The following is a 27,774-nucleotide window of genomic DNA, read 5'->3' as shown; positions in this document are numbered from 1 at the left end:
TTTGCATCCACAAATAGATATTCTTATGATCACGAAGATCTCCTACTCCTTAATTAGTTATTTAGACTTCTTATAACAGACATAATCACATACCCATGATTTAGGTCCTTGACCAATATATACCTTAAGGGTTGAGGAAGGGTGTGGGGGGGGGGGGGATATTCTACCATTTTTTATTTAATAGTAAAAGTTGAAATATTAAAGCAATATTTAGATCCATTTTATACCACTTAACTGGCCAGTGATTGCTTCACCAAAAATAAAGTAGAAGTTTAAAGCAAAAGAAGGTTTATTTGATGCATGCAAAACTTCCTTTTACGGATTAGAATGTGAATGAAATCTTTGAAGTTTGATCGAACATTTTTCAAGACAATCTTCGAAACAAATGGCAAAGGATTGCTTTACAAAGAATCTTGTAGAACTTCTTTTTTCTTAATGTACTTTGATTCTTACCCACCCCCCCCCCCCTCCCAAAAAAAAAAGTACTTTGATTTTCTTTAATTAAAAAAAATGGCAAGAGAATAGCTTTGAATTATGAAAGCTTCTTAACAATCCAAAGGAAATCAATTAGATGCAAATCTTGATAAGAAAGAATCAATTTGATACGAGCTATGGTTGGGACTTGAGAGCTTAAATATAATAAGGGCCCAAGACCCAATTATGAATATTGTCTAATCATCCTACAAAAGATTATCTTTAAATGATTTTTTTGTTATTGTTTTAAACAGGTTAGTTGTAAATGATTTAGATTTAGAATCTAAACAAACTTTATTTAAAAAACATTAAATAGCTTACTTCTATCAACTAGGAGCAAAGCCTTGAACTTGATCTTAATATTGTGATGCATTAAAAAGGAGTGTTATCCCAATGCACAAGGCTCCCACAATTGCAGGGTCCAAGAGGGTCAAATATATCCAGCCTTACCCCCCTTTGCAGAGAGGCTGTTTTTCATATTTCAAATTAACCTGCAACCTGATGGTTGCAATAGCGCAACTTAACTATTGCACCAAGGCTTGCCCACTATCAATTTTGCCCCTCCCAGACCATTGTGCATTCGTGATGTATTGTAATTCCAAACTATCATTTTTTTTTGTGTGTGGAGGGACGGGGGGGAGGGGGTTGACATTTAAATATATCTATGAGATTCATCTTAAACATCAAATATTAAGTGAACTAATGGGTATATGCCCACCTTAATCTTATTTAAGTTACTATAATATGATTCTCGAGTGTCTTTACTAAAAATGCTTTCATACTCCAGTGCCTATACACTGTTTATTAAAGAAATCAACTATAAAAATTTTCATATTTTTTTTCTTTTCAAAAGTTACCCCAACAATAAAGAAGAGCATCTATTTAGGGATATTTTAGTCATTTCACCTAGGTAATATTCAAGACAGCTCGTAAATATAAATGATGGAAGACTAGGTGGGTGAATTGAATCAGGACCATGTATAGTGCACCAAAAGATATTCTATATGCTGTTTCATAATTAATATTTTGATCCTACCTAAGATACTCTAATTCTAAAATGGGCAAGAGATCGATCGCTACTTGGTCAAGTAATCCCTAAACCTGTGCGGGGCCAATGAGAGTGCAAGTAAAGGCATCAACAATGATATATATTTTTTATTTCAGAAAGGTCTGAACGATAATTTCACACACTCTTTTGTCTGAGTGCAGGAACCACGCGACCAAACAACCTTCTTTTTCCCCAAAAAAAGGAAGTTAATTAAAGCATCAAACACCAAACTTATAAATGAAGTTATGGATGATTTATAAATGGTATGATCTAGACAGCTACAGCTGAGGTCAGCCTTTAACAACTTGCCTTATCAATCAAAAGATAGACATCATCAGGTGGAGAAAAGGGAAGGGAATATTACCTTATAATTTCAACAGACTGAGGTTGAGCTCAGACTTTTTCTTCCCTTACGCTATCACCTAAAAGAAGCATTTCATATGGTACTAATCATATTTTAATTTTGTGTCTCTACACTATCGACCGTTGATTTGGAATAGTGACATCATCGGTGTTTGCAATCTCAAGTACAGTATCATTTTCTTAATTCTTAATTTATTGCAATATTTTTGGATTTCAATGGATATATTCCTTCCAAAAATATTTTATTTGGTCTTTAAAACTGAAGGAAGGACCTTAGGCTTCAATGCCAAAGGTGAATTGAAAAAAACAACAACAAAGTCATGGATGGAGTAATAGGGGAAGAAGAAGAAGGCAAAGAGAAAAGAGAGGAAAAGGTGATAGATATAACCATAAAGGATTTCTCAAGGAAGCTGGAGGAATTTGCAAAAGCAAGAGATTGGGAACCATACCATAGCCCTAGAAACCTTCTCCTTGCAATGGTTAGTTCTAAATCTTCCTTCAATTACCTGTTTAATTTGTTGTTGTTGTTGTTTCCATCTTTATTATCTGCGTCGTTGCCGATGAAATTCCTTCATTGGTTTCGAATAGTTTTCAAACGAAGTAGAAGGGCATTTTCGTAAAAATAAAAACCCATATGTACCCCGGTCATTTTTTTTTTCGAAATTTGCACAATACATATCTTTTTTTTTGGCTTTCTCAATAATCCAAAGCTGTTGATAGATATTTTGATAATGTGAAACTCAATTTTGGGTAATCTAATAGTTTTTTCTAATTTTTATAGCAACTTCAAACAGTTCGAATCAAACGAAGGGGAAGGGCATTTCCATAAAAATTGATCAAACCCATATGTACCCTGATCATTATTTTCGAAATTTTCACAATAAACATCTTTCTTTTGTCTATCTCAATAATCCAAAGTTGTTGATAGATATTTTGGAATTGTGAAACTCAATTTTGGGTAATCTGATAGTTTTTCCTAATTTTTATAGTGTGGATCATTTTGGTGAAATAAGTATAATCCAATAGTCACAAAAGAGCTAATTTTCCATATTTTTTCATGGATGTACATTTCAGATTGTAGTTTTCAATCCCTAGAGATGTTTCCATTCCATCTCATACCTTTCCCCTCTCCTTCAAAGTCAAATGAATTCATTTTTCTAATAGCAATAAGAGGAATTATACTGTCCGAACAAGTATATATTCCGAGACTTTCTTTCAAAAGTTTCTTTTATTTATTTATTTTTTAAATTGGATATTGTTATCACAAATTCCACATAAATCTTTTGAGCATCTAATTAGTTAACATTTAGATGTTAACCTTGGATCAGAATCTGAGGTTTTGGGATACTGGCCTTACTTCTTCCCCTTCCCTACTTTCCATCCTCCCTATATAATATAATAGGAGATCTTTCACTAATTAATTACTTTCTAGGAAGTAATTCTACAACTAATTACTTGGACCTAACCAATATTAAGTGTTTTTTTTTTTGTTGGGGGGGGGGGGGGGTGTGGCAATTCACCCATTGTCTGCTAAAAAACTCATCGATTCTAGGGTTTTTTGGCGTAAATTGGCCATGTAAGATTAGTCAAAATTGGGATAGATTACAACTGATTCTGATTTGAATCGGCCGATTCATCAATCCAATTCCCAATTTTTAAAACTATGATGTTGGTATTATGGTGGTCATCTTTTGTACCTTTTTTCCTTCTTTTTTTTTTTTTCCAATGATGAAGAGAAGAGTGGTGGTGATGTTGATTATATTGATGAACCTCCCCCCCCCCCCCCCCTCTTTTCCCCTTTGTGATGCATAGGTTGGTGAGGTTGGAGAGCTATCAGAAATATTCCAATGGAGGGGAGAAGTGCCCAAGGGCTTACCAAATTGGGAGGAATCTGATAAAGAGCATCTTGGGGAGGAGTTATCTGATGTGCTGTTATACCTCATTAGGCTGGCTGATATGTGTGGCATTGATCTTGGGGAAGCTGCAAGGAAGAAAATAATCAAGAATGCCATCAAATATCCACTACCCAAGGTCTCCTAAGTCCCAAGGAAGCTAAATATTACTCAACACAGTATCACCTAATCCTTCACATTGGGGATAATGATTTTGTAATTAGATCTTGAATTCTTGTCTTAAGGGTTTGGAGTATCTAAGATCTTTGATTTTAACTACTTAGAGGGCACTTTTGTGAAAACTTAATATAGTTTAAGAGTGTGTTTTTGAAGGTGAGTTGCCTTTCATTTTGTTTGAGATCTCTCAAGTTTCTACCAATATTGGGCCATACATTGGGGTAGTACCGTAGTATACATAAAAATTAGAGGTGATGTTGGAAATTAATCATCCAAAACATCAGTGATATTGCATGTAACCAACAAGGGGTATAGATTACTTATCTAAGTTGCATACAAACCAAAGTTGAAGATGGTAAGTTCAAGCACTATACACTGCATCACGAATCTGCAAATACATGAAGAATCTCAAGGGATCGGTGGGGCTCAGTCGTGACATCAGTCACTCTCCTTAAGATTGTAGACGCCCATATGGTGCAAGAGGATTCTTGCAAATCGGTTTCAAGATAAAACGGTTCCACAAACCCTTCCAGTAGTTGTTGCACTCACTTATTGAGTCATGTCGGGACACACGGGTTGTGCTCAATCAACCAAAGGAATGAAATAGAAAGATCCCTCAAATTAAACAGTGGAAAACTATAGGCATAAGTTAATAACCATAGAGAGATTTTGAGAGAGTATGTGAACAAGAGGGAGAGTGTGGACCTGCCCCATAAGCCCTTAAGATTCTAGACGCCCCTATGGTGCAAGAGGGTTTTGCGAATTAGCCTCAAAGATTAAACAACCACATAGGCCCTTATAGTAGTTATTGCACTCGCTTACTAAATCATGTCGGACACACTCATGTTGTGCTTAATCAACCAAAGGGATGGGATAGAAAGAAATCTCAAAACAATGAAAACTAGAGGCATAACCATGCATATAGAGAATTTGAGACATAATATGAACAAAAGAGAGAGAGAAAGAGAGTACGTAGAACACTTGGAAGACTCCTCAACAAGTGTCCAAAATGTCCTCTATATAGGAGGACCCCTTGGAATCATCTTCCCAAGAGATGTGTCCTTCAAAGAGATACATGAATACTAGCCGTTGCTAGCAAACTTGGTGAGTCTTGGATGGCACAATGAAGAACCATCGATGTCGGCAAAATTTCAGCTGACATTACATAGTCCAACCAATGTCGGAAAACATCATCAAAGGTCGGACAACGAGATGAGCAAGTTGGCTAACTTTCTGACAAACCCCGACATAGAGTAATCTTACGTTGACACCAGGAAAGCCAAGGCCGTTTCTAACATCGACCCAAAAGAAAACAGACCAAGTCTGGTCTGGAGCAAAAAGGAACTTCACACATCAAGGCCACTACTACATGTAAATTTTATGGGAGAAGTGTCTTTGAGCCGCATGCAAACCCTTCTCTCCTCAAAGAGAATTTTTAATTCATTTTTATCTCTCCTAAATAAATTATGAGGGAGCGTTGGTACCCCAGTAGCTCATAGAACCATTGCCCAAATTTTATATCGGGAAAAGATTCCCATGTAGTAGGTGTGGAGATGCTTTCTCATGCTCTCTCACATTCTGATCATGTTGCCTTGAATTGAGGTTCTCTCTCTTGTTTAACCATGTAGCCCCTGTGGGCAACACTATTTCCCACATCGCAATTGGTATGATAAGGAAGATTCTTCTCACACAAGCGACATGGGAAACTTATTTTTTATTTATAGTTTAATGTTTCATCCCTTCCAAATCTATGCACACTCATGTTCTCCTTATAGAACTTACAGATTTACCCTAACACAAATTAATGTATCTTGAAAAAGGGAGAGGATTCTCTGGGCAAGTGTCATAGAGGCACTCCAATAAGGTGAAGTAATCACTAGTCCAATTTTGTTGAGCAGTTTTTTAATATCAAACAAACCTCTCTAGAAAATAATTTTAATCTGGTTGATTTTACATCTTCTGCTGTTCTGCACATCTCAAAAAAGGTTGACTAGTCAAAGTTTAAACTTTAAAACAATAAAAGAAGAGAAAAATAAAAAAAAAGAGGTTACAGGTTGTTTGCTAGAGGTAGGCGCCAAAGGGATTAAAATCCTTTTCAATTTCTGACATGTACAGTGCGGTACAGTTTGGGGGTGGGATGTCGCCACCTTGCAGATACGACATCCAACAGTTCGAGCGCAATTCAGTTAGTTTTTTTTTTTTTTTCCCTTTCTTCTTGAGCTTGGACCATTGAATGTCATGCCTATCAGGTGGTGACATCCCAACCCCGAACTGCACTTTTAAGGAATTGGAGAGGATTTTTTTTCCTTGCTAAAGGGTGTTAAACAGTCTGATTTCGATTAAACCATTTAACTAAACAGTTTTAATTTTGAAATCATAATCAAACCATTTATTAAATAGTTACACGGTTTCGGTAAACGATTTTTGTTTGATTTTGACACATTTATGTACATATCTAAGTGTTAAAAGGTTTATTTTGGTTAAATGGTCTAGTTCAGTTTAATTTTGAAACCATAACCAAACTATTTATTAGACAGTTTCACGGTTTCAGTTTAAATGGTTCTGTTTAGTTGCGATAAACGATTTTGATTTGATTTTTGACTTCAAACATGATACATGGAAACCACATTGACCAAAAAAACCTAAGTACGGAAAAGACTTAGGATGACAATTTGCCAATTTGGTTTGTGTTGGTAGGGATCTCCTGGTACTTTCAATGGAAATTCAATCAAATTCGGGCCGCGAGCGGGAAGGTGAAAATTCACAAAAATTACAAACGACGTGGAAAGAGACACACCAACTGCCATTTCATCATCTCTCTCCCTTCCTCCCTCCTCCTCTGGAACGCAACCAGAAATAGTTGGGGGACAAAAAAAGAAAGAGGGAGAGACAAAAAAAAGAAGAAAGAGATTCATCAAAAAAAAGAAGAAGAAATAAATAAAGAAAGAAATTGAAAATGAGAGAAGTCGAGATCTGATGACCTTCTTTTATCTGGATTTCGTTCGTCGAGTTCTTTATCTGGATTTCACGGAGCTCGATTGAGGTAGAGTTTTTCATTATCATTTTCTTTTTTTCTTTCTTTCTTTTTTTATATAGAAAAATAATGAAAATCAACCAAAAAAAAAATAAAATAAAAATCAAATGCAATAGTATTTGATGGAACAAGCAGGAGACTTCCATTTTCATCGCTTTTCTGCACTACTGATGAATAAAAGGCTGCTTTGCTTTTTGGCTATGATTTTCGCTCCTTTATTCCATTTTCCTAGTGTGAGAAGGAACCAAACGAAGAGGTATAAACTATTATTACCAAAAAAAAAAAAGAGGTATAAACTATAAAGTCACGAAATAAGAAAATAAGGAAATTTTTTCCCCTTCTGCAATTGCGGTCCCCAAAGAAGAAAAAAAATATGATTTTGTTTACTGGGTTCTTGAAATAGTTGTTTAGATGTTCAGAATTGATATTATGTTTTAAACGATGGGCTCTTAGAAAAGGGTGTGGGATGGGAGGGGGTGTTGGGGACTGAGATTTAAAGTTGTATTGCTGGTGAGAGATGTAGTTTGGGTCCAATTCCTGTTTGAGAAAAGACCTCTGAGGCTCTGAGGGATAGATAATATTTAACCTTCAGTGTTAGACAGTTTCCTTTTTTCTTGAGATGGTTAATGACTCCGCGAAAGAATCAATGAAGGAGTGATTGAGTGATTTTGGTAACTAATCAACATGGTTGGTCATTGTGGTGCTTGTTGTGAAGGTGTTCGAGGGATTTATATGAAGTCTGCTTCTGCAGATTCTACTGATTTCTTTGCGGTCAGACCGGAATGTCAAGATGAAGTCCCAAAAACCAAATTTAAGAACAAGGTGCGTTTACTTTCATGTATTCTTGTGATCATTTTCTTTCTTATTTTTTAAAATTTATGTGTCAGCATTATTCACATTTGTGGAGGATTAATGATTTTATGTTTTTTAGTTTTATGTAGTGTCCTTTTATTTAACATGAAAAATGGAAAAGAAAAGGCTGTTTATTTGGAAGACAAACAGTGCAGGGGCACTCTGCATGTGCTCTTCTTTATTTGGTTCTTATAAGTTGTTCTTGCTTGCATGATTATTGGTTCTTATTTAAGTTTATTTATGTCCACAGCCTGGGAAAACTCTCAGTGCTAGAAAGTGGCAGTCTGCATTCTCTCAAGATGGTCATTTGGATATAGCGAAAGTGCTTAGCCGAATACAACGGGGGGTAAGCTCTTTCTCAATATCCTTCCACCTTGATTTGGAACATGGGATGATAGAAATCTTGCATCAAGATATTCTGTTGGTGGAATAGCTTGAAATTTGCTGAAGTGTATCAGCACAAGATAGTTTATGCATTATCCCATGCTTAACAAAAAAATTTTGAATACTTGTAAACATGTTCTCACCCCCTTTATCTGTTCTAACAATCTTAGTTTTGGATTCAAATTCAATACACACATTTGATAGAAACTCCTAAAATAATACACACATCATTTATGCTTCATGAGATATAGCCAAATATTTCAAGAATAATAATAATTAACAAATGTAACAAAATAACAAAAATCAAACAAAGAGGTCGTGGGGCTGGCACCTAAGCATCAGACTGAACAATGTGAAAAGGTGAAGCAGTTTTTTTGCCGTTATAAGGATAATGAGATTTGCAATGTTTAGCAAACTTATAAGATTCACATTGCAGAGCATACGAGTTAGGTATATCAGAAAACAAGTGAGACAAATGTTTCTTTATAACAGAAGGAGAAGGATGTTGCAGGTGTTGATGCCACAACATAACATTATCAATCCCATTTTCACCCCTACCACTTGTATTACTCTCACTAACAAAAGACTGCCCAACACTTGACCCAAAAGATGTTGAATTAAGTAGATAAAGCCCTTTATCCTCACGCCCACTGCCACTGGTCCTCTTCCTCACCAGAAAGAGGCATCGGCTGTGACAAAATATTTTTGTAATGCAGGAGAGAAGCACCGATAGCCGTTGTAGGTACGCGGATATCCTAGAAAAATATACTTGATAGCTTTAGGATCCAATTTTGATGAACTCGGATGATGTTCACAAATAAAACACACCCAAAAATACATGGTGGTAGAACAAACAGTGGTTCAGACGGAAGCAACAAAGAATGAGGTATACCATGTAAAACAGAAGAGGACATGCGATTAATAAGATAGCATGTAGTCAAAATAGTATTGGCCCAAAAAATTTTAGGCACCTTCATTCAAAAAGAAGAGACCGAGTAACTGCCATTAAATGTCTGTTATGTTCAGCAACACCATTTTGTTGTGGTGTGTTTGAACAAGACAATTGGTGAATCATGTTGCCGTCAATCATAGAAGAAGAAAAAGGAGCAGAGAAATATTCTTTGGCATTGTCACTGTGTGAAATGCGAATAGACGTATTAAATTGAGTCTGAATTTCAGTAACAAATGCACAAAAAATGGGAAATAACTCGGAACGATGTTTCATTAAGTAAAGCCAAGTGACTCTAGAATAGTCATCAAGACATCAACAAAAATAATAAAATATCAGAATCCCAACTTAGACGCAACAAGACAAGTGCCCCGTACATCCGAATGAACTAAAGCAAATGGGTGCGTAGACCCTTTATTGAGTCAAGAAGAATAACTCACACGGTGGAGCTTCCCAAACTGACACGACTCACATTCTAAACTAGAAAGAGAACTAAAATGAGAATCAAGTTTCTTTAAACTTTGTAAAGACGGATGACCCAAACGGCAGTGAACTTGATGTGGAGACAAAACATTTGATCATGCAACAGAAGAAGAGTCCTCAAGTAGATACAACTTTTTCACACCCCCTACCAATCATCTTCTTCGTCGTAAGATCTTGAAACAAACATGAATCAGGATAAAAAGTTACCGAACAGTATATGCCTTAGTAAGTTTACTGACAAACAAGAGATTAAAGGGAAAATCAGGTAAATGAAGAACAAAAGATAATGACAAAGAAGAGTTCGGATGAACAGTTCCAGTGCCAGTAACCTTTGCTAAAGAACCATTGGGTAAAGTAACAGTGGAATTGGAAGTGTGAAAAGAAGAAAAGTTACCTGAAACTCCGGACATTTGATCAGATACACCTGAATCAATGATCCAGGGATGAGAAGAAGAGGAGAAACATGCAGTGGCATTACCTATTTGGATAAAAGTAGCAGTGGAGGGTTGGGAAAGCTGAGAGATGTGAGTAAACCTTGCATAATCTTCATCAGACATTTTCACCATCCTACCCTAAGATTGTGAAGATGGTGGAGCAGCAGGTTCACTACTAGCAGCTGAATTGGCAAACTGTTGCTGGGCCATGAAGTTTCCAACAAAATCGTTGAATATGACCTGGTCGACTGAACTATCTGAAGTAGACTGTGTACCAAGATTGAGAATTTTACTAGAACCACTACCATTCTCATGACCATGAGTACCACCATTACTAGTTCCATTGTCATTCCCACGGTTAGGAGTATAAATTGCAAGGGCTGAACTATCAACCGGTGTAGAATCATGAGAGTTTTCACGGGCTACCCGGAGAACCCGAGAGAAAGTGTCTGCAAGAGAAGCCACCTTATCACGACCAAGAATACTGGAATGAACAGAGTCATATTTTTCTTACCAAGACCACCTAAGAAACCCATTACCGCAAGTTGCTCCTGCTGGTTCTGCATCTGAGACATATCAGAACTAGTAGGAAGTAGTGAATTCAACTCTTCATACATCATCTTAAAATCAGTAAAGTATTGGGTCAAAGGACGACCCTTTCTATCAACCTGATAGAACTCCTGAGACAATAAATCCGTGATAAATTGTTTTGTCCAGAATACAAAATATTCAAATACTCCCACAACTTCTTCATAGTGTCGATGTGCGTTGCCATATCAGCAATCTGTTCTCCATAGAGTTTAAAATCTGTCCCAAAATCCATGCATCAACAGTGTTCCACGACTCATCAGTAGCGGATTTTGTTGTCGTCAGATGACTTTGTTGATCACGGCCTGTAAAATTAGAAGCTCCTAATTTCTTCTCAATGATCCGATGAGAAGGCAAAGACACCACCTCAGTCACAGTGTTTTTTTGAATCAGCCATCAAACCAAAGAAAATCCATCCCAACTGAAAAAGGGATCCCACAGAAAATCGATCCCAAACTGAAAAGAGATCCCACAGAAAATCGATCACACACTGAAAAGGTATCCCACAGAAACTTGATCCCTAAAAAAAAGGGATATCTCAAAGAAAATCGATCCCAACTGAAAAGAGATCCCACAAAACGATAATTATACACATACCAAATTGATTCAGGAAGAAAATACCACAATCATAAAAAATCAATACACTCGATTCTGAAAACTGCACTCAGAGAGACCTGAACTGATGCAAAATCCACAACCACCAAAAGAAATACCTAGTTCTTTCGTTTGATCATAAACTAGTCTCTACAAGCAACCAAATAGCAGCACCGGGTGCTGCACCTCTTCAAACTGAAAATCTTGAGAAGCGCAAACTTGAATATATTGATTCAATAAATATTGATTGATATCAAAGAAAAGAAATGAACAATAAATCCTTCATGAACGTGTAGCAGTAACTAAGGATCTTGCGCTGATACCATGCAAAGAATAAAAGAGGGAGAACAAAAGTGTTGGTGCAACTCTGGGGAGTCACAACCGTGTGTTGGGACTCCCTACTTCCATTCATTATATAATAATCACTTAAGGGCAAAACAGGAAAAATTAAAAATAAAAGAAATAACCTAACACCCAAGGTATATCGGGATTGGTGCTGATGCTAATTCCAATTCCCTATTTTCATAACAATTTCTATTATCTCTCCGTGTAATTGGTCAATCCGCTGACTTAACTGCACTTCAGAGGGTCATTGCCTGCTGGGTCCATGCTTGGTCTACTGGGAGGCTGTTTAACCGGGTTCTAATTCTTGAGGTGGTGCGAGAGGGAGCTCTTGTTGGTTTCATGTATATTGGGGCAAAGAAAGCAGGGATGGAGCGGGACTGATTCGGGTTATTCTGTCACCAAGGCAGGTCCATGCGGGTAATGACTAACGAGTAGTCCTTTTGACGTGAAATTGTACCTTACATAAGCAATATGGGTCCAAAAAGAGAAATAATGATTGATGAGATGCACAAAGACAATCTTATGAACAAACAAGGTTAGTTCACCTGGCAATATGCTTTTAACCTAATTCTGTCTTGATTGATAGTACCATTCCGGTGGAAATGTGGAAGGGTTAGTGAAAAGTAACGAAGTCCATGCCACAACGAGATGCCCCCCTTTAGCATGGGAGTCGATACTTTTCATTTTATTTCCCAAAATGCTCAGTTGACTTGGTTAGGCTACAAATATCGGATAGAGCTTACTTAAATAACTATTGTTTTTTTAGCAACAAAGGCGGCTTGGCTAAGAACAAACCTCATAACCGGCTCTATTTTGATACAATTGTCAGGTACCGTGTAACAAACTTGGTCCTCCCTTGGCACCAGGGTAGTAGTGTGGAACCTTTACCAGGTTGAAACTTGTGCGACATTGGACTGGCGCTGTAGGAGTATAGCCACGACACCAATATTGCAGTGTGTGAACCATCATTGATGTAGTTATAAAACAATATGAATCTAATACCAAGGGAAAACCCCAATCTGCCTTGTGATGGATGACTCTTCACATTAAATAGAACATATTAAAGGAAGTTCTACCCCAAGCCTTAAACAATCTACAAAAGTTAGTTTGTGGTGTTCCTTAATCGTATATGGTCTAAATCCCTACACGATGCATGCAATAGGTAGGATTAGGACATAAGGGTTCCCTTGACAGGGGGCACCTGATATAGAGATCCCCACTGTGAATTATCGATATGTTGTTGTGTCCCTTTAATATAGCTCAATCAGTAGATCTTAGAGTGGTCAAATTAATGCTCCTTTTAAGGCATTCGAATGTACTGACGGTGTTCTAATGACCACCCTCGTCCGTGATTCATATTCTAGGCCCAATGAATACAGTATCAAGAGTTTGTGGTTTCATCGTAGACTTACCCAACCTATGTAGATAATGTTGTTCTAGATAGGTAGGAGACCTACTAGGAGCCAGATAACTAGGACCTGCTGAATGGTTAACTTGATGGGGGCAAAATTGATGTAAATTAGGGCAATTCTAGGGTTAGGTTTATGAGAATGGGGTTAAATCTTATATGGTTTTAATAGGCAGGTCTAGGAGAAGCTAATAGTGTAGGTTTGAACAAGGTTTGAACAAAATTTTAAAATTTCAGAAATTAGGGTTAGGGTTTCGGGTTTTGGGTTTTAGAATTTAGGTTGAAATTAGGTTTAAACTTGGAATTACAGCAAGGGGCTAAGGGCAATGAGAGGGATGTTCGGCTGTAATATGGTGCAATTCTGATGGCTGGTTAGGTCTACACAGGAATTTGGGGTTTTCAGGGTTTTACAGAGACAATGTAAATTAGGGTTTGAGTGGTTGGATGGGACTGAGATGAATATCGAGTGGAGGGGGAGGCCTAAGGGGGATGTGGTTGAATTTTGATGAGATTCTGATGAGGGAATGGTGCTGGACAGATTTTAGAAGAGTTAGGGTTTATGGAGATCAATGGGTTTTTAATGGAGGAAAACAATGGGGATCAATTAGGATAGGTGTGGCTTGGTTGGAGGACTAGAAGAAGAAGGTTAATTACAAAAAACTGTAAATCACTTATTGATTTGAAGATCTGCAGCAACAACAGCTTGAGAAAACTAAAAGAGGACCTCCCGATCTCCAAGATGCAAGGAGTCACTGGAGATCCACCAGCCCTTCACCTTGATGTTACTCGCAAGGCAAACTCATGTAGAGCTCAACAGCAGCAGCAAAACAAATAATTTCTTTAAAACTAAACTGTGGGGGAGCCTCCCACTATTTCAATATTAATAATAGGAGGCCATAGGCCAAATCCTAATCAAACAAAACACTTCCTCACTAAATCGTGGAGGGGTGAACCTAATTAAAACAACTTAAAATTTTAAAAGGGTTAAAAGACCTATCTACCCCTAATAACTTAAAATAAAAGACACTTAATTAAATCACTTAAATTAGACCAACTTAAATTGAACCAATTGGATGCAACCAATGTGAACCGGTTCAATTAAAAACTTAAAAATAAAACTAAGTATAGAACTAATCTAAGGCTCCTACACTCCTACTATGACCCTATGCTTAGGGTGGTTTCTTCAACTCGAGGAGGCTTGGATCTACATCAGTAGAGTTCTGCCCAACTATGCTATAAGGCTAGAGTTTTACCATGCCATGAGTATATGCATAAGTGTAAGTGTATGAAGCGGCAATCAACTGATCTCAAAGTGCTTAGTATGATGTGCCCCAACTCCCCTTAAGGCACAACAGGGAGCACCCTCATCTGATGATATCACTTCGAACATGATACATGATGCGGTTAGTACAATCAAGATATTCCAAACATGTTATCATACAAGTGTAATATACAAAAGGGGAACATTATTGTGTTAAATGGGAGGTCTGTGATACAAGCTTGACCAAAAAACATTCCCCAGTGGAGTTGCCGCTATAGGTACTATGGGAGGACCTTTGGCCTGGATTGATCTGGTGATGCGATATTGCTCTCTCTCTCTCTCTCTCTCTTGTTTATGACGACAGGGGGATGGAAAAACATAATGAGGAGTCGCCACCTAGGATGAGTGATGGCGGATCCTAGGGGATTTGCTCTTCAGGATCGATTCTAAGTGGGCAACTAGATCAAAATGAGGTTGTGTAGGACCAAAGTAGGGTACGCTAGTAAGACTTTAAAATTGTTGATAGTGTGAGTAATGGTGGTGACGGGTGTGGCTTTTAAGGGTGTCCTTTCTCTTTTGCTCTTGTACCCTAGTTCTATTTATATTGACTGAAGTGGGCAGTTCCAACATCAAGGTTGTGACTCCTAAGGTTACAACCATCTCTCTTCTCCCTTCTTCTTTCTTTTATTTTTTATATGGTATCAGAGCATGTAAAAAACCATACATGAGATCTTGTTCCCTTACCTACGGGTAAGTCTGCTATTGGTTGCCGTTGGGTGTATGTTGTCAAGGTTAACCCCGATGGCTCTCTTGCTCGGTTGAAGGCCCAGTTGGTTGCCAAGGGCTATGGCTAGGTTTATGGTGTTGACTATCTGAATACTTTCTCTCCTGTTGCCAAACTTGCCTCTGTTCGCATTTTGATTTCCCTTGCAGCCACTTATCATTGGCCATTGTACCAATTAGATGTTAAGAATGCATTCCTTTATAGTGATCTCTATGAAGAAGTCTATATGGAGCAACCTCCAGGTTTTGTTTCTCAGGGGGAGTCTGGTATAGTGTGCAAACTCAAGAAGTCTTTATATGGTTTGAAGCAGTCTCCTCGGGCATCGTTTGGTCGATTTACTGAAGTGGTTCTTGAGTTTGGATTGTCCCAATGTGATAGTGATCACTCGGTATTTTACCGACGATCTGGTGTAGGGAGGATATTCCTTATTGTTTATGTTGATGATGTTGTCATCATTGAAGATGATGTTAAAGGTATCCAAAGTTTGAAGACGCATCTGCAACAAAAGTTTCAAACTAAGAATCTTGGAAGATTGAAGTATTTTTTGGGTATTGAAGTTGCTTAGTCAGGGAAAGTAATTTCGCTTTCTCAATGGAAGTATGTTTTGGATTTGTTTACAAAAACAGGGATGTTAGGATCTAGGCCTCTGAATACTCCCATGGATCCGAATGTGAAGCTTATAGCTGAAAGTGGTGATACTCTAGATGATCCTAAAAAGTATTGGAGGTTGGTTAGAAAATTGAATTACTTGACTGTGACTCGACCTAATATCGCCTTTCTTGTCAGTGTTGTGAGTCAATTTCTGTCCTCTCCTCTTACATCCCTCTGGGATGCTATTGTTTGTATTTTGAGATATCTCAAGAAGGCTCAAGGCCGCGGTCTAGTATACTCAAGATCATAGATTGGCTTAAGATATATCATATAAAATCATAAGATCAGTATTTTGATAGAATAGATCATCATAGACCAAATGAAATAGACATAGTTGCATTGGAAGTCAAATCAAATAGACCATAGATCATTGGGGAATAAATCAAGTAGAGAGTAGATCATTGGAGAATAAATCAAATAGATGATCGAAGAGGAATTTAGAATACAAGCATGGAATCATATAGTGCACTTACTGGTTTGTCGAATTAACCAATGTGTACTTCTCCTGAAATTTGAAAATTCCAGAATTCCTTACTCAACTTCAACTTGACTTTTGATCCACTTAGAGTCGGAATTGGAAGATGTCTATTTCTGTAAAATTTGTAGATTTTAGTGTCTATTGACTAACAGAGTTGGAATCACTTGATTTCGATCTGTATTGAGTGAGTTATGGTCTTTCAAATAGGGAAAGGTCAATTTGTACGGGATAGAATCAACTCACCATTTGCTTGACAAATCGGATTTCCTAACGAAGCTTTGAAAGTGCTCTAATGGAAAATGATAAGCACGCTGCAACTACAGGTCCAGCAATAGAGGCGAGGAAATAACTCTGATCGTTTTCTCGTCCTCTTCTTCCTCCTCTCTTTTCCTTCCTTTTTTCTTTCCTTTTTCTTCCTTTCTTCTTCTTTCTCTCTCACGTTTTTGCTAGGGGAAAAGGGAGCTCCATTCTCATGATTTAAAACTCTTTGAATAATTCAAATCCTTTTATGATTCTTTCCAAAATTCTATTCCAAGTCTAATTTGCTTTCCTCCAATAAAATTATTTCAAAAGGAATCTTGAACTTAGAGTTTTTAATTAAAAATCAGATTTGATAGTTATAATCTAACTTAACTTCCTTATTTTGATAGGATTCTATTCCATGGAGATTTTCTCTTATCCTTAGAGAAAAGATTCTCTTAGTGCTAAGTCTCCAACCAATGGGAGACTGCCACATCACCTTAATCCTCTCATCCAAAACTCAAATAAAATGTACACAATCTATAAAAATCGTCCAAGCATTAATCCTTTAAAATAATGTTATTTTATTAAGTTGAAATAATTAAATTATAATTTATTAAGCCTACAAATGTTAGGCCCGTTCACACTAGAACTAGGCCCGTTTAGGTTTAGCCCAAATTAGAATAAGGTCTGTTTGGTTGCACTAAATAGAAATTGACTTATTATTCAAATAGCGAACATTTATTAAATTAATTATTGATTTACTGATTAAATTATTTATTATGGAAATGTTAAAAATACCCTTTTTAGTCTCTCTCTCTCTCTCTCTAGAAAACCTTGAAAAAGACATTTTTACCCTTTTTGGTAAAACTTCCAGAATGACTCTTGGGAACTAACCTTGACTAAGTACGGACTTATTTCAGCCTAAAAGTCAGTAAAATATTATTTTAGGCAAAGTACTAACCCCTGATTGGTTGTCTCAAGGTCAAAGCGCTCTTAGGGCTTTCCCAGAAATCAGATCATCCTTCCGTCACTTCTATAGGATCTACATAATAGATAAAGATTTAATTAACTCCCTTATTATTCCAGGATATTACAATCCACCATCCTTAAAGAAATTTCGTCCTCGAAATTTACAATTAGTTGGATCGCTAAATAAATGCGGGATATTACAATCCAACCCCCTTAAAGAAATTTCGTCCTCGAAATTTACATATCAAGATCTCTAAACTGTTGCAGATACTTGGATTGCATTTCATTTTCATTTTCCCCAAAAAGCCTCTTGAATATCATATTTCCTCCAGAGAATTGTCACCATTAACATGGTACAGTCTCGTAGGACTTCCTCCTTTTGATCCAAAATCCAATAGGCGTTTCTTCAAATTCTGAATCACTCTCTTTAACTGCCCCATCCATTTGTTGGTCAAGATATTAAGTTTAGAAACTTAACCAATTTATTAAATCAGACTCCCAAAATTCAACTTTGATCAGACTAAATCTATTGACCGATATAAATAATATCCAACATGGTCTACCTTAATAGATCAGAAAATCTACTTGGTTCTTGGTTAAGACGTTGAGTCACTAAGCTAAACCAAAACCATCCTATTACTCTTGAACAACTAAAGTAACATGCAACCCTAGCCAAATCAATATCTAAATATTTCTTGATCATTATCTCTATATTTTTGGCCAATTATTTATACAGAATAGGTTTGACTACAACTGAACCACTCACACTTGAGTTGGACTACCAATGAATTGAACCAGAATTGATTTGGTCCTCAACCATTCAACATTTATCCATGTAGAATCACGCAAGCTTAAACCATTCAAATTATTTTTGTTTGTACTACATACAGTCATATATCACATAATCTCGCATACATGCACCTTACATTGTAAGTCAAATTGTTTTTACCTTAGCATGTACAACCAATAGGTTTCCAAAAATTTTTTTTTGGTTATTACATCCTCCCCTCCTTAAAAAAAATTTCTTCCCCGAAATTATGTGTACCTCAAACTTGGAGGGTCCCATAAATCTAGGCTTAGCTTGTCCTCCATATCAACATCATTATTCTCTCATCAAAATAATAAACACTAGCATAGTTGGGGGTTAATCAATTTATGTCCAGTATGACACCAAAATTCGTCACTTTAAAAAAGGATCAAATCTACAAGCATAACTCTACCTTTTATCTGTCTTTGACATGACATATATACAGTGTCTACCACAAATGTCTATCCAATTGGTAAAGAAAATATATCATTCCCGTTCCACAGCTCAAGCTTACTACAAAATACTAAAGAGTTTCACCCAAGTTGTTCAAGTTCAAACCTAGGTGTAATGTCTCTATGTTCAAAATCCTATGCCACCAGTTTTGAAGTTCAAGGTTCGTTAAAACTTAACTTCAGTGATTCTCAGGTTGTTTCATAAATCAAAGTTCATTCTCAATTGGTGGTGGAGGATTTCTAACATTTATAAGTGCATTGTTGCCACTCTGTCTCGCTCATCACGGAGGCTTTCCTAACTTAGGTTTCTATATTCTCCAAAGTAAGTGTTCTGACTGTAGGCAGATTCAGTCCCAAAATTTTAAAACAGTCAGAAAGGGTGGTTCCCGAACTCAATTCTGCTCCAACTTTTTCTAAAATGTAAAAGACTCCTAATAGTGATCACAGTCCAAAAATGACCCCAAATATCGAACTCTTAAGTCCCTCTGTTGCTCTTTTCTTTCTCAGTTTCCAGGTTTGACAGCGACTATACAATCTGAAATACAACAATTATTTGACCTACCAAAACATCCTCAATTTACATGAAATTTTGTGGAGGTCCTATAATAATATTCAAATACTCCAAATAAAAATTTTAGATCTAAATTCCACTCGTAAGTATGTCAGCCATCAGAATCAAATCTGGACTACTGTTCTGCTCACTACAGAGAAATTTTTCAAGTTGCTCTATGTCCATGCTTGAGTTTCTATGTTCTTCTAGGTTCAATGTTAGCATCTTAAGTTCACGTTTCTAGTTCTCTTTTCATCCTAAAACCGCTGCTCTGATACCACTCTGTAACGCCCTGCCTTCCGGTTTGGGAATTAGGCTGTTAACAGTTCAAGGTTCGACGCGTTTACGGATAATGAACCGGATTTAAACAAAAGTGAGGTTAAAAATGGTTTCTCATATATAGCATTACCTCATCTTGTTTATCATCTTCTATTCCATTATTACCATGATTTCCATCTAATTTTGACTGTTGCTATTCCTCAATTTGTGTCTCTGATTTGGAATACTCGAAAGATTATTATGTTGTGTACTTGCTAAGCTTTTTCCCGAAAGCTTACCCCTTATAAATTCAGATAATGAGCCCTTAGAACCTGGAGTCGCACTTGGTGGATGGGCGACCGAAGAAGTGGAGCCACGTGATAATAATGATGGACCTTACTGTATTTGCTGTTAGAGGATATCAATGATTTTATTAGGTTTGAAATTTCGGGAATAATGAATTAATTTGAGACTTTTTGGGAAGATTTGTAATAAGGTGTTAGTTTAAAATTTTAAAGATGATTGTACCAAGGTAGATATTGTTGGATTATTTAAAGACTTCCGTTGTGTTTTATTTTTTTTAGAATGGTTATGATTGGGTATGCTGCCACTGTAATTTAAGGCTACGATGATTTTTATTTGGTTCATACTCCGGTTCCTTTTCGCTAAGACTATTGATCTTATGGACCGTTAACGACCTAAACCCCTTGACGGATTCAGGGTGGGGGCGTTACACCTTGTGTCTTGGAAGAGCAAGAAACAAACTGTTGTGGCTAGGTCCAAGCACAGAGGCTAAGTATCGAGCCATAGCAGTCCAAGACAGAGGCTAAGTATCGAGCCATAAAGCACATGTCACCATCGCTGAATTGATGTGGGCGAAGCATAAGCTTGTTGATTGAACTTGGCTCAAAGTGTGTCTCCTATGCAGTCAGGTGTGCTAACCAAGTCATTATTCATATTGCATCGAATCCAATGTTCCATTAGAGAACGAAACATATTGAAGTCGATTGTCACTTTGTTTCGAGAAAAACTACAACAGGGAATTATCTCTACAAGTCATGCTCACACAGGAGAATTTGCAGATGTTTTTGCTAAGTCTCTTGGGAGTGGTAGAAGTTGATTATATTTATAACAAGTTGGGCATGATTAATATCTATGCTCCAATTTGAGGGGGGAGTGTTAGAAGTTATTGAATAAAGGGGAGGGGAAATCGTGATTAGTGCTAGGCGCTAATCTCGATTTCCCTCCTTTAGGGGCTGTTTTATCTTTTTCCTTTCTCTTTTGTTATTGTACCCTAGTTCTATTTATATTGAATGAAGTGGGCAGTCCCAACCTCGTGGTTGTGACTCCCAAGGTTATAACCATCTCTTTTATCTTCTTCTTTTATTTATTTTTTACAAAGGGAAATAGAAAGAAGATGTATTTGAAGGTGGAAGGTGAAGGCATTGTTCGAGAACTCGCGAGATCTCGCCGAGATTTTCTGGGACGAGACTGCCTGCGAGTCTCAAAAGTGCAATATCTCGGATCTCGATTTGGATCTCGGTTTCGACCCATATTTTTAACCCACCTACCACTTAAATACCTTACCTAACTAGACAAAACTCGACATATCTCGGCAAGATCTCGGATCTCGGGTTGACCCAAAGTTGAGGCTTCGAGTTGGAACAAAAAATGCACCAACTCGGCGAGATCTCAACTCGTCTCGGTTTTTCCAAGAGCCGAGTTGGTACCAAGACCCAAGTTTTAGTACCTTGGGTGAAGGGTCAGGTTTTGGAATATGAAGGGTTGCTGATGGTATGGAGGTAAGATGGTAGATGGATAGTTGGATAGGTGCAGGCTTGAGTCCCACTGGTTGCCAACCGTCGGAGTCCCACCGAGGTCACGATCGAAGGAGTTCCACCTTGATCCCGTTTGAGTCTCACAAACCTTCTTGCATCTCACAAAGGAGTAGTCATATTTCAGATTTTCTTGGATGATTGAGAGCTCACCCATGATTTCAATTTATTGATGAAGGAGGCTGAGCCTTAATTGATTACATCTTAGTTAGCATTTGCAATTCCAAACAAAGGGAAGAATTCGAAAGGCTGGATACATGAACAAGTAAAACATTAAGATAAAGAGTCAAACATCCATAGCCGATGAATTGGGAGGTGAAGGGGTTGGCTGCTTGGATCAGATGGATGCTCTGCATCAATGAGGGTCTAGGACCCACAAAAGGGGTTTGAGCCTTGGTCGGGGGAGGCTAACTATCCCTCTTTCTCTCTCTTAGCTTACTCTAGCTACTTTGACATCTCTTCAGATCCCTTTCAGGCTCGTCTGGCTCACCTACGGACTTCCTTGTTTGTTCTCCCCTTCTTGAAATGGTAAGGGGCGCTGCTATTTATAGGGAGAGCCCAGGGAGGGTTTGGGCTACCAAGGGGCAAAAAACCCTGTTTTTGGTGTTTGTGACATCACAGTGCTTTGTGGTTCCACAAACATCAATTTTGGTGTTTTCCATGGCACCGTGGGGCGTGCCGCCGAGTGTTTGTGGGGCTGCAAACCCATCTGCGGGAAGGGGGCTCAAGGGGCCACGTGGCAGCCTCTGATTGGCTATTCATGACCTTCCCTATGTAGACGTCATAACTCCTAATCCGCTCGTCCGTTTTCGACACGTGATATACCGTTTCGAAGCTCATGCCGAGCACTATCCAATGATGTAAGAATCAGGCCTGAATCCAGCTGAAAACTGTGTTAAAAATGTTCAACATGTTAGAGTTTATATGTTGTAGGGGGTACTTTAGGAACTAGTTAGTTAACTAGTTGCCTTATATTGTATTTTTTCTGTTTTACCTTTTACCTCCCTAGGGAGGTGTATGTAATTTCTTTTAGCTCATTAGTGAAGTAATACAGGTGTGTTGGAGTCCATTCTCCAATACATAGCATTGCACCATATTCTCTTCTTCTCCTTCTTCTTCAACCTTCTACCTTCATTTCTCTCCTTGTTCTCTTGCATCCCTTAACTTCCAACTTGGTATCAGAGCGCCCTCCGTTTCTGGTTTGAGAGTCATCCTACAAGCTCTCCACCTCCTTTCCCTCTCTTTGGAACCCTAGGTTACAAAGGGGTTCCCAGGAAGAGGCTGATATGTGAAAACTTTGAAGAAATCATGCCATATCTCTTGATGAAGCCTATGGAAGCACTAAGCTAGGTCTTCATGTGAAGACTTGACTGTTTGAAGCCCAAATCAATGTGAACAGTAACCCGAGAAATTACTGTTCCTTTTTCTGAAACAGCCATTGTTCTCCCTCATCTTGGCTTTGTTGAAGCTTGGACCTGGCCCATTGGAGTCGCCCTAGGGTCCCCTTTCAAGCCCCCAAAACATTGGTTGCAAAGGAGGAAAGTCCAAGGTCTGCAACTCACTTTTTATGCTGCTGCTACAGTAACTCCGCCAGTTTTGGGAAGTTTTTCTTGTTTCTCCTTCATCCAAGGTCAGTTGGAGATGAAATCAGGTCCTGTGGAGTTGCCTTGGAGTCTACTTTCAAGCCTATATAGGCTCAGCTAGTGATATCTAGCCCTCTTTCTCTGCAACTCCAAACTGTGATGCTCTATAATGCTGCCAGTTGTTGAAATATAGGCTGTTTTGTGATATACTACTGTATTGAACCTATTTGATGGGTTTTATTTGCTGAGTTATATTGTTTCAAGATTATGGGTCGTTTTATAATGGATAGAAGGTGCTACTGTTGAAGAAGGGAGCTACCAACCTAGATGGTATGTGATACTTTCAGCTACTTGGTGTTGGTGAGGTGTGTTGTCTGAGTCTCTCGTGTTGTTGTATGATGCCATTATACCTTGAAGCATATGGTGGAATTGGATATTGTTGAAGTATCAGATTGGTTTGCTACCTGGACTGCAATTACTAGTGTTTGAAAATTTCTTTTTGGGTTGAGAATATACTCCCCATTGGATTTGGGTATCATCCCCTTTGTTTGTGCATTCCTACATTATGTCAGCTATTGGAGGAAATAGGTTCAGCTGTGACTACTGTGGGAATTATGGACACATCCAAGAGAGATGTTGGATACTTTATGGCTATCCCCCCTGGTATGCATGGCAGTAGGAGAGGGGGAGCTAGAACATCTTCTATGAGGCTTGAGGTTGAGCCTATGGGACTTCCATCTCGATTGCAGACAGACACCATTCAGGATGATAATGCAGCCCTACACCGGATATTGCAGCCCCACTACTCTTCTACTACTCCTGTAGAGTTCCATTCTTCTGCTTCTGCCTTACTGGCTTCTACATCTTCCCACCATTGGATCATTGACTCTGGTGCCACAGACCATATGACTGGGATGTCTCAGTTTTTTGATTCCTAAACCATTTGTTCTAGTAAGGGTAAGGTTACAATTGTTGATAGTTCTCATTCTCTTATCTCTGGTAAAGGTACTGTTCGAGTTACTTCTACTATTTCTCTTGACTCTATTCTTCATGTTCCTAACCTTGCTACTAACCTGTTATCTGTAAAACATCTCACCAAATCCTTGAATTGTTGTGTTACCTTCTTTCCTTCTCATTGTGTTTTTCAGGATCTGGTGACAAAGAGGATTATTAGCAGTGGACGGGAGGAAAATGGACTCTACCTTCTTGATCCAGGATCATCACCCCTATCTACTGCTTAGTCCTATGTATGCAGGCGTAGCGACCATAGTACTGTTGACTCTGTGATGTTGTGGCATCAACGGTTGAGCCACCCTTCCTTTAGTGTTATGAGGCAAAAATTGCCACATTTGTTTTCTTCCATTCCTTCTTCCCATGTATTTCAGTGTGAACCATGTCTATTTGCTAAACATTGTCACTCTTCTTGTCCTTACAGTGGCAATAGATCCACAGTTCCCTTCCATATTGTGCATACTGATGTTTGGGGACCTTCCCCTACTACCTCTTTACTTGGCTATCGTTACTTTGTGTCATTTGTTGATGATTTTTCTCGTGCTACTTGGACTGTTCTTATGAAACATAAAAGTGATGTTTGTGATGCATTTCAGAATTTTTATCAAATGATTTTTACTCAATTTGATACTCGTATCAAAATTGTTCGGTTTGATAAAGGAGAGAATACATATTTAGTGGCCTTCAAGCCTTCTTTACTAATGATGGCATTATCCATCAGCTCGCGTGTGTTGACACACCCCAACAGAATGGGGTTACTGAGAGGAAAAATCGCCATTTATTGGAGGTCACCCGTAGTCTCTTGTTTGGCATGCATGTTCCCAAGACCTTCTGGTCTGCAGCTCTTCTCACTGCTTCCTTTCTTATTAATCGTATGCCTACCAAACTTCTTGATTTCAAATCTCCCTTAGACATCTTGTCTCCACAGGTTTCTGCTTTCTCTCTCCCTCCTAAAGTCTTTGGCTGTGTTTGTTATATGCATGTTAACAAACCCCATCGTACTAAACTTGATCCTAAAGCTCTCAAGTGTCTCTTTCTTGGGTACTCTTCTACTACCAAGGGTTACAAGTGCTATCACCCTCTTCTTGCAAGTGCCTAATCTCCAAAGATGTCACCTTCCTTGAGTCTGTCCCTTTCTTTGCTCCTTCTTAGCATCCTCTTCAGGAGGAGAATTGTGGAAGTGAACAGGCTGCTGATTTTCTTCATTATCCTCTACCTATCTCTCCCTTTATGCTTGACATTTGAAAGCACATGACTGTGGATGTGGATGTGAATACAAAATTGGTTGTTGAAAGTGGTTCTGGTGAGGAGAAGGATTGCCACATTAAATACAAACGGGGTGTAGGCTTGCATAACGAAGGAAAGACGACCTGCCAAGAGTCCTCTTTGGATCCAGATCCACATCTTGAGATTCATTCTCCTCAATCAGGTGACATCCCTTCTCCTCCATCTGATTTAGACCTTCTTATTGCTGTTAGAAAAGGGAAAAGAGCTTGTACTAATCCTATAGCCCAGTTTGTTTCCTATGATGCTCTTTCTCTTACAGGTCTTGCCTTTATTGCTGCTCTCTCTACTGCTTCTATTCCCAGGAATGTTACTGATGCTATGTCTGACCCAAAGTGGAGACAAGCTATGTCTGATAAGATGATGGCTCTTGAAAAGAATGTTACTTGGCAATTGGTGGATCTTTCCAAGAGACGTGTCCCAGTTGGATGCAGATGGGTTTACACAATCAAGTATAAATCTGATGGTACTGTGGAGAGATACAAAGCAAGGTTGGTGGCCAAGGGGTACAGTCAAGTCTATAGGATTGACTATCAAGAGACATTTGCTCCTGTGGCTAAGCACAACTCTATAAGAGTCCTTTTATTATTGGTTGCTAATAAAGATTGGCCATTATATCAGTTAGATGTGAAGAATGCCTTTCTTCATGGTGACTTGGAAGAGGAAGTGTACATGCTAACCCCACCAGGCTTCAAAATACCTTCAGCTGAAGGGAACTTGTGTCTCCTCAAGAAGGCACTATATGGACTCAAATAGTCACCAAAGGCATGGTTTGAGCGCTTTCGACAGGCTATTTTGAAGAATGGATATTCCCAGAGTCAAGCTGACTACACTCTCTTTACCAAGCGGGCCAATGGTACCATCACAACCCTCATTGTCTATGTTGATGATATTGTAGTCACTGGAGATGATATGGCTGGGATAGATAAACTGAAAAACTACATAGCTCAACAGTTTGAAATTAAAGATCTGGGTCCCTTGAAGTATTTCTTAGGCATTGAAGTATCAAGGACCAAGAGAGGAATCAACATATGTCAACGAAAGTTTGTTCTTGATTTTGTTGACAGAGACAGGGATGTTAGGCTGCAAACCAGCAAGTTCTCCTATTGAGCAGAATCACAAACTAGGAGAAGATTGTAGTCCCTCTCTTGTTGATGCAGGGAAGTACCAGAGATTAGTGAGGAAACTTATCTACCTATCTATGACTCGCCCAGATATTTCTTATGCAGTGGGAGTAGTGAGTCAGTTTATGCATGCCCCCAAGAGTGGGCACTTGGATGCTGTATACCGTATCTTTAGATACTTGAAGTCCTCCCCATGGAAAGGACTATCGTATGCCAGACATGATCACCTGAGGATAGAGGGCTTCACAGATGTTGATTGGGCTGGATCCATCTCAGACAGAAGATCTACATCTGGCTATTGTACATTTGTTGGTGGTAATTTAGTCACATGGAGAAGCAAGAAATAACCTGTTGTAGCTAGATCCAGTGCAGAGGCAGAGTTTAGGGCAATGGCTTATGGAGTTTGTGAACTTATATGGCTGAAACGATTGGTTCAAGAGTTGGGGTTTGATACTAATGATCCCATGCGGCTCTATTGTGATAACAAGACAGCTATAAGCATTGCTCACAATTCGGTGCAACATGACAGAACAAAGCACATCGAAGTGGATAGGTACTTCATCAAGGAGAAAATAGACTCTGGTTGCATTTGCACCCCTTTTGTGAAGACTGGTGATCAATTGGCAGACATCTTTACTAAAGGGCTTTCTTCTCTTCAGTTTGGTACCCTATCATGCAAGCTGAGAATGTATGATATTTATTCTCTAGCTTGAGGGGGAGTGTTAGAGTTTATATGTTGTAGGGGCACTTTAGGAACTAGTTAGTTAACTAGTTGCCGTATATTGTATTTTTTCTATTTTACCTTTTACCTCCCTAGGGAGGTGTATGCAATTTCTTTTAGCTCATTAGTGAAGTAATATAGGTATGTTGGAGTCTATTCTCTAATACATAGCATTGCCTCATATTCTCTTCTTCTCCTTCTTCCTCAGCCTTCTACCTTCATTTCTCTCCTTGTTCTCTTGCATCCCTTAACTTCCAACTCAACTTGCATTAAGTTTGCTTGGCATAGTAGGGAGGGAATTGGTGGCCATTTTGCACCATTGGCCAATTTTTAATCCTCATCCGACGGAGTCTATTTAATATTGCATCAAAACTGGCCGAGTCAGCCAGATTGTTAATCACTAAATAGGTGGGGGCATTCTAGTCTCTTCCACAGTTACAGTTCTTCCCTTAGAGAGATTTTGGGATTCGTCGGCGTCCTGTTGTCTTCATCACCAGGGGGAGGGTGACATTGGGGTGTCTAGAACATCAGACCCTTTCATCCGTGGAATCAATAATGAGATTGAAAATATTGATTCATAGAAGGGTGGCAACGTAATATGGGCAACAACTGCTTTAGGTAGTAATGTAGTTCTAGATTGGTAGGAGACCAACTAGAAGCCAATAACCCGGATCTACTATGAAGTATGAACTGGGTAATTCGGCTAGGTCAAAATAGGTGAAAATTGTGAAATTAGG

General features: G+C 38.4%; 1 protein-coding gene and 1 long non-coding RNA gene across 7 annotated transcripts in view; one reads left to right on the top strand and one right to left on the bottom strand.

Moving 5' to 3' along the window:
* Positions 1-3,771: 3,771 nt before the first annotated feature.
* Positions 3,772-17,987, bottom strand: LOC122642351. Its single transcript, XR_006330031.1, has 3 exons — positions 17,975-17,987; positions 12,409-12,412; positions 3,772-3,907 (listed from the first exon to the last, which is right to left on the bottom strand). It is a non-coding gene; the product is annotated as an uncharacterized LOC122642351 (long non-coding RNA).
* Positions 6,902-27,774, top strand: part of LOC122642346 (GTPase-activating protein gyp7-like) — a 49,481-nt gene continuing 28,608 nt past the window's right edge. For 5 of the 6 annotated variants that reach the window (XM_043835787.1, XM_043835783.1, XM_043835785.1 and 2 more), the window contains exons 1-3: positions 6,902-7,010; positions 7,642-7,810; positions 8,091-8,186. In XM_043835787.1, coding sequence (XP_043691722.1) covers positions 7,673-7,810; positions 8,091-8,186 — 234 coding nt within the window. In that variant the 5' untranslated portion in view covers positions 6,902-7,010; positions 7,642-7,672. The remainder of the gene's footprint in view (positions 7,011-7,641; positions 7,811-8,090; positions 8,187-27,774) is intronic. The other variant, XM_043835784.1, reaches the window with a different exon arrangement.

This window comes from Telopea speciosissima, chromosome 10 (assembly GCF_018873765.1).
Source record: "Telopea speciosissima isolate NSW1024214 ecotype Mountain lineage chromosome 10, Tspe_v1, whole genome shotgun sequence".
Classification (NCBI taxonomy): Eukaryota; Viridiplantae; Streptophyta; class Magnoliopsida; order Proteales; family Proteaceae; genus Telopea; species Telopea speciosissima.
This window is presented reverse-complemented; position numbering and strand designations above follow the sequence as displayed.